Source organism: Amborella trichopoda, chromosome 11 (genome assembly GCF_054954075.1).
Source record: "Amborella trichopoda isolate Santa Cruz 75 chromosome 11, AtrichopodaSantaCruz75HAP2 v2.0, whole genome shotgun sequence".
Lineage (NCBI taxonomy): Eukaryota > Viridiplantae > Streptophyta > Magnoliopsida > Amborellales > Amborellaceae > Amborella > Amborella trichopoda.
Window position 1 is genome coordinate 36,382,230 of NC_142346.1, and position 20,687 is coordinate 36,402,916.

The following is a 20,687-nucleotide window of genomic DNA, read 5'->3' on the forward strand; positions in this document are numbered from 1 at the left end:
CTCTCTCTCTAAAGAAGATAGCCACAAAACCGTAAGAGACGACTTCAAAAGCCTCTTTCTCTCTCTATCTCTCTCTCAAACCTGGTTTGATGATAACAGCTCTGATCAGCTGTGTTTCTCATTGTTGATCTAATAGCTCACCAAATTGGGTACGTAAACCCCACATGCACTGATTAATAAGCTAGAGAGGAGCCACCCCTAGAGAGAGGAAAAGAAGGGCCAGGCGAGAGAGAGAGAGAGAGCAATGTCCCACTTCCATCCATGATGTGAACTTGACCTAAGGGCCAACCAAGATGATAGATGGCCCTCACCCCATGTGAGAATGGTTTGTTTGTTTCCATCACTTTTCTTAAATGTGTAGACCTCTTCCCTTTTCTCCCCCCACATTTTCCCCTCCTCTAAGGTCCCCACCAACCCTTTAAAGGAGAAGATTTTCCAAATTCTTCAAACCAACAAAACAAACACAAGTCTACCACAAAAAGAAAAAGTTTATATAAGGTGTCAACTGTATAATGTACAAGTAAGGTGGAACTAAAAAACTCACTAGAGAAAGCTATTTGTGTACTAGTAAATATTTAAATCGATCACCTCGACCTTGAGATTCATAGACATTAGAAAAGGGGATTTTTAGTCCTAAAAATAATTCATCTTCTAACAAGTTATCTGGACCGTGCATTTTCAAGTGTTTATATATCTTCTTGATCCTTTCATTCTAGAACTTTAAATTTCATAACTGGAGCAACAATAGATTTTCATATCGTCGCAAGGCTTTGTGGTACTAAAACTCCATTTTCAGCATAGTTTTGAGGTGCACCTTACCTCAATAGTAGAAGGTTGATACCTGATACAAACCTCACCTATTACAAAACCCCAAATTCTTTAAACAACCAAACTAACCTTGTATTAGAGAAACACATCTTCATTAAAAGACATATGATAGAGATTATATATGAGTAGACACCAAAATGGCTTCTAATAGGAGAGAGAGAGGGTCCTCGTAGCCTTTTCTCTCCATTCTCTCTCCTCTTCTCTCTTCCCTCTCTCTGTTTTTTTCTTTCTTCTTCTTCTTCTTCTTCTATACTTCTCTTTCTTTATTTCCTTTTTTGTTACTCTCTTTGTAATTTCTCATTTTCTCAATAAAATTACTGTTAACGCTCAAAGAAAAAAAAGAAAAACACGAAGAGAGAAAACCGACGACATTTGGACCATTCTTGTGCACGAAGCAACACCATTTACCATAGGGGAAAAGTTTATATAGAACCGAGGTTCTAAACAATCAAATTAGAGCCTACCTCAAAAATTTTACTAGAAGAGATTGTTTTGATGCCCAAATATCCTCAAATTGATCATCTCGACCTCAGGATGCATGGACATGAGCAAAAAGTGGATTTCAAGTTTTGGAAATAGTGTATTTTTAATACATTTTTGGACCATCAAAATTCAAAATTTTCAAGTTTTCATAGATCTCTCGATCTAAACTATTTTTGAATTTTTAAAATTTATAAATAAATAGAAAATTATATTTTAAAGCTATCACAAAGATTTCCAGTGTTGAAACCACATTTCTCGATACTATTTGAAGGTAGGCCCTAATTTGATTGTTTAGAGCCTGGGCTCTATACACACGGCTTCCTTTATCATATCCTTGAGAAACTACAGGGGCCTTATTTATCCACCTTGCCATCCATCTTTTCTTTGAAAGTCATTATTTATATTCTACTCCCTTTCAAACTCAAAACCAACCAAAAAGTGATTTTACATGTATATCTACAATTAGAAAACCAAAAAGGAAATGGAAAATGTAGATTGACAAATCTTATAAGAACCCCATTCATATTTGCAATTATTTGGTAGAATGGAAGACTGGGGGGATGAGAGAGAGCAATGCTCTGCTCACCCAAGGCAGGTGATAGTAGGGGTGTGCCCCCATTGTTTGAAAGAAAGGCTCCTAGTTTTGGCATCCCAACAAAGGCATTCTACCCTTCCTAAGGGTGCTTTCAGGCCACAAAGAATCCTACAAAGGAAGGCTCATACCCTCCATAAAGTCTTCGCCTTGGCCTCGTTCCTCCACCGCCCCGAGTTCCTGCAACAAAAAAATGATGATTCTGATGAGGATGCATGCACAAGCCATGACGGTACGCTCTATACCCCTTCCTCAATAGCATAACATGAGAAAGGGAAAAATTAAAATAATCAATGGTAATTGAGATTTTCACAGTTTGTTTTTGGCAACAATTGAAAATTTTCACAGTTTTCTCATTCAGGATTCACATTACTCCAAAACTGAAGGAACCTCTTTGATCTCTGCGAAAGAAAATGTGTATCTGTGCCTCAAGGGAGAATCTCCATGACAAGTTCAGTCAGGGATGAACCCAAGGTTGCTAATAGAGCATTTGGTAATAGAGCAGGATAATATTTTTCTTCTGTGAGGAAATTTTCCATGTAAATGAGAACAGAAGAAAATATTATCTTGCTAATAGAGCATTTGGTTCCTCTTAAGCAAAATTAAGCAGAATAAGAAGGGTCATTTTGGTCAGAAAAATGAGAAAGGGTGCATCTATTTTAGAACTGTTTATTCCTCATCATCTAAGTTAAGTCCAATAGTTAGTTTACTGACCCCCACCTAAAACCTAACTTTATGTATCCCTTATCCCAACTTTATGTAGCCCTTATCCATGCATCGATTTGTTGCATCCAAATATTTACATTTCTCTTTCATCAAAAACTTAAGAAAGCAAATCCTTTATTTTTTTTAATGTAAATAGATTCTTACATATCCATCAAGTTTGAGGGCAATGGCCTTGCTACATGGGATCACAAAGTGGACTCTTGGGAGGGTGTGAAGGCTTCTTCCTTGAGCCATCAAAAGGAGAGTGTGGGGCCCAAGAGTGTTGTGGAGCACGGAAAGACACGCGGGAATCTGAGGTGGCGGAAGCGGATTGCCCATCTGTTCCAGCTCACCAGATGGAAGCGGTCCAGCAAGACGGCCGCATGCCACATCAGCAAAGGGGAAGTGGGAAAGGGAAGGAGGAGTTGGTTAAGAAGCCTCACCAGAAAGAGGAGCATGGAATGAGAGAGACAAGAAATAGAATAGGCAGATAGAAAGGAAGAATCAACACTCTTGTTCTTTTGCTAAGTTAATGACACTCCTTTTTTTTTTTCTCTTCTTATTTTCTTTATTTCTTTTGGGAATGTAAAGCTACAATTAGAGAAACCCAACCTTTTGCTATTAAAAATAAAAAAAACAAAATATTTTTTTTTCTTTTTCTTTTTTCTCAATGATTTCTATTTTGTACTTTGATGAGTAATTTTAGCTATAGAAAGAGGACGTCTTGTACTATTTAGTCTAACTAAATATAACTGGAGATTTATTGCAGTTATCAGCTAGGATTTATTTGTAAAGTGGAGTCCACTTTAAAATCACCATATGAGAGAGAGAGAGGTTAGCCGGCTAGCTGACAGCTACAATAAATGTCCAACGGTCTAGGTTGAAGGTACGTCGATCCAATGGTTACAATTGTATTTTGTATCTAAATTTAAATTTTTTGTTCTAATTCACTTAAAATTTTGAGTGTCTACTCTTCTCATCAAGACACACCTAATAAAACTATTTAAAAAATAATTTATAAATTATAAAGTAATCAAAATATCCCTAAAAGTTATTGGGGTGTTTTAGTCGATTTAGTTTTTGTGAATAATTTGTTTAATACTTTTATTCGGTGCAGCTTGATGAGAAGAGTAGACGCTCCAAATTTCACGTGATTTAGATTTATAAAATAATGATTTAAATTCAAATGTGAAATACAATCTTAACTATCAGACCGATCAAGATTCAATATGGGTCGTTGAGCGTACACTATTCCGTCAGCTAGTGGGCTGACAAAATCTTTTCATATATATATATATATATATATATATATATATATATATATATATATATATTATTGCCATCCATAACTGAAATTTTTGCCACCATAATCACATGAATGAAAAGGTGGAAAAGCTATCTATATTGTTTTTCTTGTTCATCATAACTGATAAATACTTAACAATTTTTACAACCATAACCACATGAAAGAACAAGTAGAAAAACTATCCTTTCATGTGGAAAAACTATCAATGTTGTTCTTCTTGTTGATCAATAAATTCATAAAGTAAACTCTTCTTTTTCTACGTAAATATGCTCTTAACCTCAAGACTTTCCATTCTGCATTGACATCACGGGACGGATGGAGGACATTAACTGCTGTCACAATCAAACATTCATTAAGTTATTCCATTAGGAAAATTTTAGCATCTACTTGATGTAGACCCTTGAAAGGTGCACAACTATCTTTCCAACTGTTTTCATTTAATTTGGGCCATTCAAAGGGTACAAATTAATTTTTTTTTTATTTTTTATTCAAATTTTTTAAACATAAAAATTAGGGCGTGATTCATCTTTAGGGGTTGCGGCTCATAAAGATGCTCCTACGCAGACCCAACTGTTAGATCAATCTAACGAACATGATCTCATTTCGTATTTAAATTTTAGTATTTTTTTACAAAACCAAATCATGTAAACCTAATGTCTATTCTTCTCATTAACACGCACCTAATAAAAATATTAAAAAAATAGTTCACAAAATATAAATTAACAAAAATACTCTTGAAATGTTTTGGGGTATTTTGATCAATTTATTTTTCACGAAATATTTTTTTGATATTTTTATTGGATCTTCATATTTTTAAAGAACACATGCCCAAAATTTAAAATAATTTGGATTTTTATAAAAAAAATTAAAATACAAATAAAATCGTGATAATTGGATCGGCCCATATTGAATATAGGCCGTTTGGCCTATATGTAGTTGTAGGCTAATGGGTCTACGCCAATATTTCTTATATATATATATATTAAAGAATATAAAATAAAATTTGATTTTATAGCTTTCAAATCAGCCAAGATCCAATCTGAACCATTAAAAAGTGCTTGTGAATCCACATACAATCACACCTTGTTGGCTCTATACCATTCCGGATCTCATCATGACTGGGCAATCGATGTACCACAAATGTACCATATTGTTGATATACACCATGCACCATTGAAGTGTGGTATCGCCGTTTTAATAAAACTGATTAATACTTTGGAATTTTTTTATGATGAAAGCATCCATTCTTGTTTCAAGGAGGTCACAATTGCTACTAGCCATTAGATGTCAAATTCAATGGTTTGGAGTGTGATACAAAGTTCGAGAAATATTTTTCAAACTTTGAATCTAGCCACAGACACATTCACAACTACTCAATTTGTGACGAATAAGAGTGTTTGTGACTCCTTGTATTAAAAAGTAAAAAGTCTCTTTATACATTCTTCCTTTGGTAATTGGTTTTGCTTAGAATATTTTACTATGCATTTTCTTCACATAGGGGTGGTATTGGGGAGGCAATGGGTTAAGTTGGGTCTGGCCAGACCTAGATTTGGATCTGGACTTGAAAAAAATTATGGGATTCAGACCCAGACCTGATTGGACTTGATCCAAAAATAAATAAGTGAATATATTTAAATATATACATATATTATTTAAACGGTTATGATATGGTGTTCATACTATAGAGTAATTTATCATTGTACTCAATAAATTTGTGGACATTTATAAATTTTGTACATGGAGCTTTTATTTTGTAACAAGGATATTTTTGTCATTAAGAGGAATATGACATCATCCACATGAGCTGTGACATCATCCACAACCACATAGAGCATTAAATACCACTAGCTCCATGTAGGTGATGTCCCACCTTGTATAAATAATGTCATATCCCTCCTAATCACCAAAAATACCCTCATTAAAAAATACTCAATGTTCAAAACAATAGTATATAGATATCTAAAATATATAGTTATATTTCTGTTAAATATTATTAAATAATAATACTATTCGGGTCGGGTCCACATGGACCCAGACCCAAATAGTGTGGATTCGACCTTAATAGTGTCCGGATCCAATATTTAAACCCAAACCTAACCTGCCCAGTCCAATTTCATCAGTTTCGGGTCCGGGTCCATTGCCACCCCTCCGTGGTCTTGGTGTGAGGCCTACCTTAGGGGCATCATTTCCCGAGGACTAATTTTTGGGGTCATGAAAGCTTGATAGGCATTCTTATGGACATGAAAACACAGAAACGGACAAAGGAGAATGTCCAAAGAAGATGGTCCTAGCGCACGGACGGTTGTGATCGTGTGGGAGGCTAAAAATCTACACTGGGAGACAGAGGAGAGATTCTAGACATTGCCAAAGTCTTCGGCATGTCGGTTGGGAAAGGAGAGTACAAAACACATAGAAATCACATGATGAACAATAGAAAGCGCATGATGGATTTGATGGTAGGGTGCGGTTTCTACAAGGCTGCAACCTTAAGCAATCTAAATAAGGCGCACCTCCAAATTTTATCATAATATGTAATTTTGTTATAAAATTTTTTTTAAGATTATTTTAAAATCTATTTTCATATCTAATTAAAAAATTTTAAACTCCAAAAATAGTTAAAATCAAGGGAATTATAAACATATGAACATCTTGAAAATGGACGGCCTAGATAATGTGTTGCAATATGCACTATTTTTCAGACTCAAAACCTTTTTTTTTTATTTTTTTATATTCATACATCTCAATGTCTAAATGATCAAATAGAGGGTTTTTCAACATTATAACAACCTTTCCAATAGATTTTTGAGGTGGTTATGTAATTCTACATTTTAAGGTTACAGCCTTATATAAACTTTTTCCATATATATATATATATATATATATAGCTGAGGTTAGCTCACTAGCTCATATGAACATATGAATCCAACGGCTCAAATTGAATTTGGGCCGATCTGATAATCACGGATGTGTGGTAGTGTTTGAATTTTTTTTTTTTTTTCTACAAATCTAAATTATTTTAATATTTAAGTGTGTGTTAATAAAAAATAGATGAATGTTCAAAAAATATAAAAAAAATATTTACATGAAATAAATTGACCAAATACCCCTAAAACTTGTAGGGGGTATTTTGGTCTTCTTTTTTTAGCGAAGAATTTTTTTTATATTTTTATTAGGTTCGCTTTGGTGAGAAGAACACATACCTAAAATTTCAAATGATTTGGATATGTAAAAAAATAAAATAAACTTTAAGCACTACAAGGCATCCGTGATCGTCAGATCGACCAAGATTAAATCTGGAGCATTGGGCTCATATGTTCATATGACCTAGTGGGCTAACCCGAGTTTTTTCATATATATATATATATAGAAAAATTTTATATAAGGTTGTAACCTTAAAATGTAGAATTACAGATGCACCTCAAAAATCTATCGAAAATATTGTTTTAATGTTGAAAAAACACTCTAATTGATCATCTCGACATCGAGATATGAATATGAAAAAAAAAAAAAAATTTGAGTCCTCGAAAATAGTACACCGTGCAACACATTATCTAGACCGTTAATTTTCAAGGTTTTCATATTTTTATAGATCTACTGAATTTTAACTATTTTTGGAATTTAAAGTTTTCCAATTAGGTATGAAAATAGATTTTAAGATAATAATAAGAATTATTTACAACAAAATTAAATGTTATGATAAAATTTTAAGGTCCGCCTTAATTGGATGTTTAAGGTTGCAACCTTATAGAAACCACAAACACACACACACACACACACACACACACACACACACACACACACACACACACATACACACACACACACATATATATATATATATATATATGGGAAAACTTTATTTAGAGCCGAGGCTCTAAATAATCAACTTAGAGCCTACCTCAAAAACTTCACTAGAGGAGGTTGTTTTGATGCTCAAATATCCTCAAATTGATCATCTCAACATCAAGATGCATGGACATAAAAATAAAAAAAAAAGATTTCAAGTTTTGAAAATAGTGTATTTTGTAACACATTTTTTTACCGTCAATTTTCAAGATTTCCAAGTTTTCATAGATACGTCAAACTACACTATTTTTTAAACTTTAACATTTATAAATAAATATGAAAGTATATTTTAAGGCTATCACAAAGATCTTCAGTATCAAAATTACATTTCTCGACACTATTCGAAGGTAGGCTCTATTTTGATTGTTTAGAGCCTAGGCTCTATACAAACCGCACCTATATATATATATATATATATATATATATATATATGGTGCGATTTCTAAAAGGTTGCAACCTAAAACAATCCAATTAAGGTGCACCTCCAAATTTTATCATAACATGTGTTTTTGTTGTAAATTTTTTTTAAGATTATCTTAAAATCTATTTTCATATCTAATTAAAAAATTTTAAATTTCAAAAATAGTTAAAATCTAGTAGATCTATAAATATGTGAAAATCTTGAAAATAGACGGTCTAGATAATGTGTTCTAAGATGCACTATTTTTGTTATTCAAAAACTTTTTTTTTTTCCATATTCATACATCTCGATGTCGAGATAATCAATTAGAGGGTTTTTAATATTAAAACAACCTTTCCGATAGATTTTTTAGGTGCGTATGTAATTCTACATTTTAAGGTTGCAACCTTAAAATGTAGAATTACAGACGCACCTCAAAAAACTATTTGAAAAGGTTGTTTTAATTTTTGAGAAAACCTCTAATTGATCATCTCAACATCGAGATATATGAATATGAAAAACAAAGGATTTTGAGTCCTAGAAATAGTGCATCTTGCAATACATCATCTAAACCGTCAATTTTCAAGATTTTCATATGTTTATAGATGTGCTTGATTTTAACCATTTTTGGAGTTTAAAATTTTATAGTTAGATATGAAAATAGATTTTGAGATAATCCTAAGAATATTTTTCACCAAAATTACATGTAACGATAAATTTGGAGGTGCGCCTTAATTGAATTGTTTAAGATTACGACCTTATAGAAACCACACGATATATATATATATATATATATATATATATATATATATATATATATATATATATATATATATATATATATATATATATATATATATATATATATATATATATACCCCATGCTTTTAGATTTCATTTCTTGATAAATCCAAAATTTAAAAGATATTTTCTAACCCCCTTGCTGCTTTAAACTTCTTTTTTAACCTAAACACTGTGAGAAAGACGTGTTATTTCTAAACTCAATCATTTCTCTCTCTTCACTTATATACCCCAAACTTCTCTCTTTCTCTCTTCTCCCAGTAATTTCCCACCTGCATGAAACCCTTCTATCTCTCTAGAAGTTTAGGAGGATGGCTTTTAGAAAGATTTGTCTTTTTAAATTTGTTTGACCTAAAAAAATAGGTTTAAATTAACTCAGGGGATTAGAAAAAATAAAATCTATAAGTTTTACGTCTTAAGATATCTTTTAAAACCTTGAGTCTATTATGAAATGAAACTTAAAAATAGGAAGTATGGAGATATTTTTCCTATATTCTTAATCAAATATTTTTGGATACTATAGAGGAGGGAAATTATGTTAATAGCTTACATATTTTTTCGGAATTAAAAAAAGTCCCACAATATTTTATGCCAAGCTTCTTTTAGTTTGTTAAATTTTCTCTAGAAATCCTCTTAATTTAGCACTTGCAGTGCCAAACAATAAGTTTTTCCATTTTTTATTCTTGGGATTGTGTACAATGAGACAATTTACCTTTAGTATAAGGTGGACACAATTACTTATAATCATCTAATGCGAACTCTGATGACTTGGGTATGTCACAAAGTTCAAAAAAATTTCTTTTGAACTTTGAGCTTGGTCAATAAAATAAATGCAGCTAGTTAATTTGACATCCAATGGTCTTTTTCTTTAGAGGAAAGTTACTCCGTCATTTCATCACAAACACATCAATTACATATTACTGCAGACCTTAAAGGCCAAAGAACAAAAATACTTCCAATTAACGGACATCCAATAGTCAAGATAAATTGTGATTACCTTGTACCAAAAATAAATGGTCTTATTATATGCTTTCCCTTTGTTGTTTTGCTCATATCTGAGTTGGACACTTCAATTGTCAAATTGGCTCTTGGAAAAAAAGAAAATTGATTCAAAATTCGGTGCGGCACTTCAAGTGCTGATCAAACATTTAGCCAAAAAAAAAGAACTAAAAGTTGGTTTGGTACTTCAAGTGCCCACCAAAAGAAAGAGTGCCTAGAAGTAGGATCCGCACATCAGCACTTGAAATGCTGAGCCCAATCACCCTCTAGCAGAACAAAAACTACTCAAACATGAGTCAAAACTAAAGTAAAGTGGTTTGAAAGTGCCCAGTTGAGATTATTTTAGAAAAAATATGATGAAAAAGGAACCTTGCAATTGACAGTTTTTAAGCCTAAGTCGACTGGTCATTTCTCTTTTTTCTCACTCTGTTTTTTAATATTGACTAAACTGTCCGGACCGGACCAGTTCGCTGAGTCGACCAGGCTGGTTCTTTAAGCCGATTCAGCCCACTCGGACATGCAGGCATCCAATTTGGACTCCCGAGCCGGGTGTCTAAACACAATAAACACATCATGTGCACGATACATCATTGGTCTACGGCATGTGGAGGCATCCACGGTCATACAAGACGACCAACGATTGGCACTAACTTTTTTCTCTTAATTGCGGATGTTCAAAGGGGACGATAAGTCTCCACTTTATGTAAAAAAAGAAAAAAAAAATCAATAAAAAAAAAAAAAAAAAAGGCGTCTAGACCGAACCAGGCCAACCCTGTTGAGGCGTTGGGCCATCCCGACCCGGCCCTTAAGCCTGGTGGCTTCGTCCTAGCGTTTTAGGACCGGGCCGCCCAACCCACTGCTACCCGTATTCTCAACTGAAATCAAAAGTTCCAGTAGCATTGAGATATAAGTCAATAAAGTTTTTGTATTTTTTATTTTTAATTTATTTCTTGACACATCAATTTTACTCCACAATTTTATTTTGTTTTTTTTTTTTTTTTGGGGTATTTCAATGGAAAAGACAGGTTCCTACCCATTGTCAAGGAATTTGCTTTTCAGATGGTGTCAGTAGGTGGTGTCACTAAGATTAAAAACTACAGCATGGTAACTAAGTATGAGGTGCTACCACACAAGACCTAGTCCCTTTCCTGCACCACAACTTTCACACTCACTTCATCCACTTCTTTTCCCACCTTTCCTCTTTCATACAACCGTTTCCATCCCTCTACAACCAAGAAGTTTATCAAGAAACACCAAAATGTTGAATTATTCAACATTTTATTTTCTGTGACTTGATAAATTTTAAAATTTAGGCGAGTCAGATATTTGAAATTTGATAAAAAGAATGACGCACGGTATGAAATTAGATTAGAAAAATAATAAGAAAAACAGTAAGATATTAAATAAATCAATTATTAGGTAAAAAATTTGACAAATTTCCCTCTATAATTTCACCCCATAACATTTATTATTTGCCTCCCTTCTTTCTCTCCTTGCAAAGGCTCCTAGTATATCTTTTCTTATATCATCTAAAAAGCAAAAGCAAAAGCAAAATATAGAACTCTCTTCTATCATTTTATCCTAAATGAAGGAAGTGCAGTGCATCCAAAGAAGCTTTATTCAAAAAGGTTATAATCTTATTGTTACTTTTAGGATGTACTATTGTCTGATAAGATCTCAAATATTTTATCAAATCTTATTGTTATTTTTAGGATTGGATATGTTCAATAAGATCTCCATTATTTTATCAAACCCCAGCTCTCTTTGTTTCTCGTTTCTTTAACAACATATTCTAACATCAACAAGCTAAGGAGGAAAAAATCTAATCCCTTCTCACCATTTCTTAATGATAAGGGTGGGCCTTGGTAGCTGGAAGGGAATGAGCCATCTCGTGCAGCTGAACAAATGGATAATAGGATGGTACAAGAGCCGAGTAGGCTGCTTGTAGGTAATAATATGGAGTCGGGGCAATATGAAAAGACTGCACTGAGGGATGATCGTACCCAGGCCTTGCCCTTGTCCTCATAGGCTGGTCCTAGTCATGCCTTGGCCCAGTTAGGGCCAAGCCAGGCAAAAAACAAATAAAGTAAAAACTAAAAGAAAAAAAGAAAAATTATAGATACCTTTCAAAATCAACTTATTAGACATCTTACCCCCCAATATTTTTTCTCTTACGCTCTAAACCCCAATAGTGTTTTTTTTTTTTTTTTAACCTTCAGTCAAGAAGTCAACAAGTTTAAGATGAAAATGCCATTAACTTCTCTTTGCACAAACAAAAATCTGAAATATGTCAGCTTTTTAAACGCACTCTCGTTCTCTTTCTCTTTCTCTCTCTCTCTCCCCTCATTCTCTGATCTCTCTCTCTCCTCTCGCAAATCAATACACAGTCTGGCACATTGGGTGCCAGAACGCATTAGTACGTCCAACAAGTATTGATCCAGATAAGCCTCTATCCCTCTAAGACCGGCACACTAGGTGCTGGACCATGTATTATTGATCCAAAGAAGAGAGAGAGAAAATGAGAGGAGAGAGAGAGCATGTAGAGAGAAGGCGGGTAGAGAAAGAAGAGATATGGCGGGTGAAGAAAGAGAGAAATAGTGTGTAGAGAAAAAAAGAAAATAGAAAAAATGAGTACAAAAAGCTCAATTTTGTTTGTGTAGAGAGAGGGTAAGGGCAATTTTGCTTTAAATTTGTTGATTTATTGACTGGGGCTGTAAATACAAGAAAAAATAAAATTGGGGTTTAGGGTGTAAGAGAAAAAACACTGAGGGGTAAAATGTGTAAAAGTTGATTTGGGAGATATCTATAATTTACTCAAAAAAACCATAAAAAAAATACGGCCAGGGCAAACCGGGTTGACAATACCGCTAGCCCGGCCCATTGCGGGCCTACTTCATGCATATAAGTACATGTTTGTTCCTTTGTGGAGAGAGGGAGGGGCCTGGAAGGATTCACGTGGGCTTCACTGGTGCAAACCATGACAGAGCATAGATGGTGGGCACAAGGTCCAATCTGTTCCCATTAACACTAAAAGGAAGGAAAGTAGTTTTTAGACACCACAACAAATGGGGTAAGGTACATTGTTCTTCGTGTTGCTTCCCAAAAAAGGGGCTGAAGTGAGAAAGATAGATAGAAAAGAGAAAAGTGAAAAGTGGGAAGAAGCCTTTTGTGTTTGCAGCACAGGTTAAAGGAACCTTGCTGTTTGTTGCTTTTTGCTTTCGAACCATGATTGATCCAAATAATGCTCTCTTCTCTCTCTCTGCCACTCGAATGAAACAATGGTCTCTGTCTCTCTCTCTGCCACTCGAATAAAACAATGGTCTCTCTCTCTCTTCAACTCAAATGAAACAATGGTCTCTCTCTTCCTCTTTCTCTCTCTATGCCACTTAAGGAAAAGATACCCTCTCTCTCCATGGCTTCTTTTTCAAAATCCAAATCTGTTGGGGTGGATGGTTTACTTTACACATCCGTGTTGGATTGTTAGATCGGCCATCTAAATCGGTATGCATATATCTAAGTGGGTGATGCAAAAAATATTAAAAAGTGAAAGAAATTTTATTAAGTGTGTGGTTTGTATAGAGCTTAGGATCTAAACAATCAAATCGGAGCCTACCTTCAAATAGTATCAAGAAATGTAGTTTCAATATTGAATAGACTTAAAATATATTTTCTTCGTTATTTGTAAAGTTTAAATCTTCAAAAATAGCGTAGATCGACACATCTATAAAAACTTGAAAATTGACGGTCTAAAAATACATTACAAAATACATTATTTCTCAAAACTTGAAAATCAATTTTTTTCTTATGTCCATGTATCTTGATGTCGAGATGATCAATTTGATAATATTTGGGCATCAAAACAAGCTCTTCAAGTGAAATTTTTGAGGCAGGTTCTTATTTGATTGTTTAGAGCATCAGCTCTATATAAACTTTTCCCTTTTATTAAGTTATCCACGAGAGATTAACATTTTGCCACCTTACCTACATCTTTTCATTTAATATCAAAATGCCCATAAAAAAAATAAATGATATTGAGTTGTAATATCAAAATGCCCATAAAAAAAATAAATGATATTCAGTTGGAATAGTTGCAAATGGATACAATGTTAAATAATTCACTTTTTATCGGTATATTGATAGATTTTTTAAAAATAAATAAAATAAAATAAAATATAAAATAAAAGTTTATGTGGTAAAGATTCAAAGCCAATCTAATAAATTATTAGAGAACCTTAAAATAAAAAATAAAAAAGACACGAGGAGGTTTAGGTGCAATCTAGCGGGGTGACCATAACATCTCAGAACAGCTTCAATTCTGGCTAGGGGTGGCAATAGGTCGGTCGAGCAGGTCCCGCCGGATCTAGAAAATATTATCGGACTCGGACTCGGATTTAGACCCAATTGGACCCGACCCAAAAATAAATAAATAACTATATATATATATAGAAAATTTTATTTAAGGTTGGAACTTTAAAATATAGAATTAAAGATGCACCTCAAAAATCCATCGGAAAATGTTGTCTTGATGTCAAAAAACCCTCTAATTGATCATCTTGACATCAAGATATATGAATATGGACAAAAAAAAAAAAAAAATTTGGGTCCCAAAGATAGTGTCTCTTACAACATATTATCTAGGCCGTCTATTTTCAAGATTTTCAAATGTTTATAAATCTACTTGATTTTAACCATTGTTTGAGTTTAAAATTTTATAATTAGATATGAAAGTAGGTTTTGAGATAATTCTAAAAAAAATTTACACCAAAATAACATGTTATGATAAAAGTTGAAGGTGCGCTAAAATTGGTTTGTTTAAAGCTGCAAACTTATAGAAACCACACGATTTTAAATATTGTAACTAAAAAATATTATTATATTTATTTAAATATTACATATTTTTTAAATAATAATCCCATTTGGTCGGGTTCACATCGACCCAAACCCGAATAGGTCCAATTTTTTAACCTATAATCGGACTCAGGTCGGGTCTCGGTCCATTGCCGTCCCTAATCTTGGCTGATTGCCCATCGGAATCAACAGTCTAGATCGGACATTACCGGATTTTAAAGAGCCGCTGAAAAGTTTCTTTATGGAAATCCCTTCAAGCATTTCGTGGACGTTTAATTCTGCAAGCTACACAAAAGCACGTATTCCATAACATCCTTTGCCTTGCATTTTATGAGTTGAGCGCGTATACTATTTGGGAGCATAGTTTATTTCTACTTTGGTCAAAAGCCTTATTTAGGAGATTTTTTTTGCCAGAAATTTTGGGAACCATTTAAAAATTAGTAGATCATCATCATATCATCATATCTTTTTCTCAAACTATTTGGGATAGGGTACATGGTCACTCTATCAAAAGTCATATCCTCAATGACGCTATAAGTCTATATATCTTTTCTCACTACTTTTAACCATATCTTTTTGGGAATACCTTTCGACTTGAACTAACCTGCATTTCCTAACATGTGTTATATTGAATATGCGTTTCGCCCACTTAAATCTATGTGTTTCGCCCACTTAAATCTACTTTCTCTCTTCTTATTGCCCATTGGTGCCACACCTAAGCTCTTTCGAATGTATTCATTTCAAATTATGTCCCTTCTGGTCTTGCCATTCATCTATCTTAATATTCTCATCTCAGCTACACTATTCTTATGAGTATGTTACTTCTTGACTGCCTAATATTTCACTTCATAAAGCAAAGTTAGTCTCACAGATGTCCTATAGAACTTTTGCTTCATTGGTATGCGAGGATCGCATAAATCTCTCGTTGTATATCTCCACTTCGCCCACCCAGCTCTAATTTTATATGCGTCATATTCTTCGATCTCTCAATTTTCTTGGATTATCGACCCAAGATATTGAAACCAAGCTCTTTTTTAAATTTCTTGACCGACAATCTTAAATACTTCATCATCTCTAATCCGATTATTACTAAACTTGCATTCCATATTCTCTTTCTTAGTCCAGCTAATTTAAAAGTTTTAGACTCCAAATCATCCTTCCAAAACCCTAACTTTGTGTTGACGCTATTTCGAATCTCATCGATCAAAACTATGTTATCCGTGAACAACATACACTAAGGTACCTTATCATATAATGCCTAGTTCAGTCGTCCATAACTAAGACAAAGATGTATGGGCTCAACGTTCCCCTAATACAAACCTATTATCACTAAGAACTTCTCTCCACAACCAACTTGTAGATGACTATTCTAAAAAAAAATTTAAATTTAAATTTTCTAACACTTAGATCTCACCGTCTAAAATTTGAATGATCTCTATTCAATCTCGAAACGGGGTACAGCAAGGAAAATTTCTCTATTGAGGTTGATAGTTGAGGGGGTTACTTGGGTTCCTAAAATTAATCTTAGATAGAATTTTACATGAGGGAGTAAATAGACATTCTAGTATGGTAGGATTACAATATCTTTGGCTCATGGATTGGTTGTTATGAAGCCTCCAATTGGAAGTAGACACTGGACAGTGGGAAATGTAAACACATTTGTATTTTATTATTTGGGGGAGACGTGTGCTTACTTTTACATCGTACCCATTTTAGGGTTTTTCTTCTCAGCTTTTTCCTCCTTGTCTTGTTCTTAGATTCCATTAAATTGCATTTTACTTGTCAAGTTTGGTGAGACTTCTTGTTATCTTGAATATTTTTGTTGTTTTCTTCTTGTTGATTGCATTAAATCGAATTTTACTTTACTATTTTTGGTGAGACTCGTCATCAGTTTAAGCCTATTTTAGAAATGAATAGGATGGATTGGTCGGTGACATGTGACCCATAGAAACGACAAGTTAAGAGATAAAGATTTTGGAAAATGGTTTGTAGAGGCCTATCAAAATACGTAAAGTCTAACCTCATTGTCATCGAAAATTGCAATTCAAATATTAGTAATTTTTTACATCAATTAAGTCCGCTTGAACATGAAAAAAAATATTTAAGATTTCAAACTCAGTATATTGTAACAAAATATCTAGAGCGATCATTTCACCCTAAAAATAAGTACTCTGAATCCGTAAGATCTGTATTTTTTTTAATTTTAAATTCTTTTTGGTGTTGAGAATTGATTTTAGAGCCATTATAGAGATTTCTGTTGTCGAAAGTGCTTTCCAGAAGAAGATTTGAGCTGAGGCTTTATGTTGTTTTCATTAAGCCTAGGCCTCATAGAAACTTCATCCAAAGATTTTTGTTAAGTGGTTTGTACATTACATTCCTACTATTTGCTCCCCATAGATGAGAGTTGGGTTGAGCCAGTGTTCTATGGCTAGCCCGATTCGACTCGGACTTGGCCAAGTTATTCGAACTTGTTGTATGGGGAGATCGAGTAAGGCTGAGTTTCACAACTCGCACACCCTTATTAAGGAAGAAAAGTATAAAAATCACAAAAATGAAAAGAAAAAAAATAGAAAACACCACCATATTACTTACCATTAGCTTTTTGGATGATTATGATAGTTTTTAAGTGATTTGATAAACTTTCATATTTTTTCTCTTTTTCTTTAAATTTTCAAAAACTATTTAAGATCTCAAATAAAATTTTCAATAATCCATCTTTTATAGAGCATTTTCACCTTTTAGACCTCTAATAATTTCTATTACCTATTGATGTTTTTTTTAAAAAAACTTTTTTTTTTTGCTTTTTTTTTTGCCCTTTATTGGGTTGTACAGTACTCGGCCAAGGACTAAGTCAAGTTTGTGAACGCTGGGTCGATCTAAAGACCCATTGGTTCTGAGTTGATTCGACTGGCGAGCCAAATTGGTAACTAGGGCAGCCGAAGAAAGAAAAAAAAAGAAAAAATAAAAATGATGATAAATAAATAAAAATTATGCATACGCTCTGGTGTTCCATTGTAGACATCCAACCCCTCATACCTTAACCTCATTACTGTTTTTCCTTGCTTTTTATCCCCAGTCAAAAGTTTAATATGGTAAAGACTTTTCAATTCTCTCTTGGAAAACAAAAAGCACTCCCCCAAGGGATGATAAAGAAAAGATGATACACGAAAGATCACCATGAGTAAGATAGAGCAAATGTAGTGAAATCATTATGTACATTGCGTGATTGAAAGAGACTTGTAATTTTAAATAATTTACTAAAGAAAGTACAACTCCACACCTATTATATATCTTTATGAAAATCAATATAACATGGGATTCATACATGAATAACCATAAATGTAGAAAAAAATATGAAGCGAACCTTATTAGTCTCTCTCTTTTGACAAATGTTATAAAATTTTATTGAAAAAGAAGACTAACCTAGGATTACATTATTTGAAATGGTAAGAGGGAGGGCAAAGAAGATCCCATCACAGCCAAATAATCTGCTGGAGAATTTGATTCCTTATAAATGTGGACAAACAAAACCACCATATCTTTTATCAAATCCAAAATCTCCATCCAAATCGAAAAAAGCTTCTACGAAATCCGTTGCTCTTTTTTGTACCACTTAATAGCATTCATTGAATCCCTCTCAATCACGTAGTTGTACCCCAAGTTCCTCCTTCGAAACAAGTTTAGACCTTGAAGGATAGCAAGCATATCAGCTTGATTGGTAGTAGCTTCCCCAATAAGTCAAGTATAAGAGAATACTATATTCACATTCCTATCACCAACAACACCCCCTATATTCGATAAATCATGATTCTCTTGAGAACTGCCATCGAAGTTCAACTTAAAAGTTCCTTGAGGAGGTGAAGTTCAAGAAGTATTTGGTCAGCTACAACTCATTCACATAACCATAAGATTTTGAAGGTTAACCATAACATCCACCTCTGAAATGCCACATCCCTAAAGCAAGCTCCAAAGGGAATGCTTAATGTTGTTCATGATTCTCTCAAAAGGCAGGCATACTCCTTCAAAGATTCTCCCTTTCATCTCTTTCCATATCTCCCATGACACAAACCCTTTAATTATCTCCCAAATAGCATTATTCCGAAGAGTAAGATGTGTGATTATTCCCAGAACAGTTTCAAGTAGAGGCATTTGAACTCCCCTTGTCAGAAATAAGCTACACCAAATTATTGTAGCAAAGGGACAATGTAAGAACAAATGCGCCTCTATTTTTGCACCTCTTTTACACATTAAACAAATATTTGGCAATACTTTTCCCCTTTTGATAAAATTATAAATGGTAAGGATCTTGTCTTGGGCTGCTAACCATATGAACACTTGCACTTTATGAGGTATCGGCTATTTCCATATCTGAGTTACTTGAGGTAAGGACCAGCATCATCGATCATGGAATAGTAATATGTAGCAAGATTTTACTAAAAAAATATCATCACTTTCTATGTTCCAAATGAGTTCATAGGGATATAAATTTTATTCAAGATATTCAATAATGCTCCAAACTGCTCAAAGACCGAGTCATTTATCATGTTATATGAAAAGTTAACATTCCATACAATATCATTCCATGAATATATTTGCCACCTTCACATTTTGATTGACCACTCTTTGGAACACTCCAAGGAACGATAATTTTAATGGATAATCTCCAATCCAGTTATGATGTCAAAAGGAAGCAAGCTCTACATTGCCAATGTTTTATCTTAAATTTTTCGATATCAGAGTCTTACATAAAACAATAGATTTCCAGCAAAAGGAGACATTATTTCCTCTACCACCACCAATTCACATTCCCTGCCTATCTAATCCATATTTGGCAACCAAAACTTTGTATCGTAATTGGTCCTTAACATGGAAGCTACTCCACCACCACTTACAGAGAAGTGCTTGGTTGACCAATTTTATTTTTCTGATGCCTAGAACCCCCTCACTTGTGGAAGTACACACCCTATCACATCTCAAGAGATAATATTTTCTTGAATCACCATATGATCCCCACAAAAAAATTTGGAACATTTTCTCAAGTTTTTTTGGCAACCGAAAAGGGTATTTGACATAAAGATATTTGATAAATCGGAAGGTTAGACAAATAAGATTGCAAAGAGTAACTCTACTTCCCGAAGATAAATACTTACGCTTCCACAAGTCTACCATCACTTGTACTCTTTGAAGTATTCTATCCCAAACCAAGATACGCATGCTCCTATTAGATATCGGCAAACCCAAATAAATAATTGGAAATGATACAACCCTTCACTTCTTCCAAGTTCTTTAGGACACCCACATCACAACTTATGCCAATCATTGATGTTTTATTTAAATTAACTTTCAAGCCCATGGCCACTTCACAACAATTAAAGAAAGTTGCAATATTCTAAAGTTGAGATAATTCAACTCCCTAGAATATAAGAGTGTCATCAGCATACTAAATATGAGAAACGCTTAAATCCTGATTTGCAATCTTAAATCCCGAGAAGTTACCTTTATCTTCCACATTGTTAACCATTAAACTGAAGAATTCAACATACAAAGTAAATAAAAAAGGCAATAGAGGATCACCTTAGCGTAACCCTCGATGATCTGAAAAAGCGTGTAAGGCTACCCTTATAAAGAACAGAGAAATGGCTGAAGATAAACAACCAAAAATCCAATTGTACCATTTAACCCCAAATCCCATTCGTTGCTTGATTTTCATGAGAACACCCCACTCCACTCTATTGTAAGCCTTTTCCATATCTAATTTAAGAACAATCCCTAATTGCTTACTTAAACATCTAGAGTGGATACACTCCTGTGTCAGCAAAGCACTTTCTGTAATCAGTCGGTCTTGAATGAAGGCTGATTGTGGCCTAATAATAACTTGA

General features: G+C 33.7%; 1 protein-coding gene across 1 annotated transcript; it reads left to right on the forward strand.

Annotated features, from left to right (window-relative positions):
• The first annotated feature begins 1,723 nt into the window (after window positions 1-1,723).
• On the forward strand, window positions 1,724-3,378 carry LOC18436749 (uncharacterized). Its single transcript, XM_006846971.4, has 2 exons — window positions 1,724-2,135; window positions 2,766-3,378. Exons 1-2 carry the CDS (start codon window positions 1,856-1,858, stop codon window positions 3,071-3,073), a joined length of 588 nt encoding a protein of 195 aa, XP_006847034.1. The 5' UTR covers window positions 1,724-1,855; the 3' UTR covers window positions 3,074-3,378.
• Window positions 3,379-20,687: the final 17,309 nt, after the last annotated feature.

Bases quoted from the DNA above. Each gene is read 5' to 3' on its own strand.
- LOC18436749 (XM_006846971.4), top strand. From the start codon at position 1,856: ATGGAAGACTGGGGGGATGAGAGAGAGCAATGCTCTGCTCACCCAAGG. The intron at 2,136-2,765 runs GTACGCTCTATA...TAATGTAAATAG, and splicing joins TGCATGCACAAGCCATGACG to ATTCTTACATATCCATCAAG.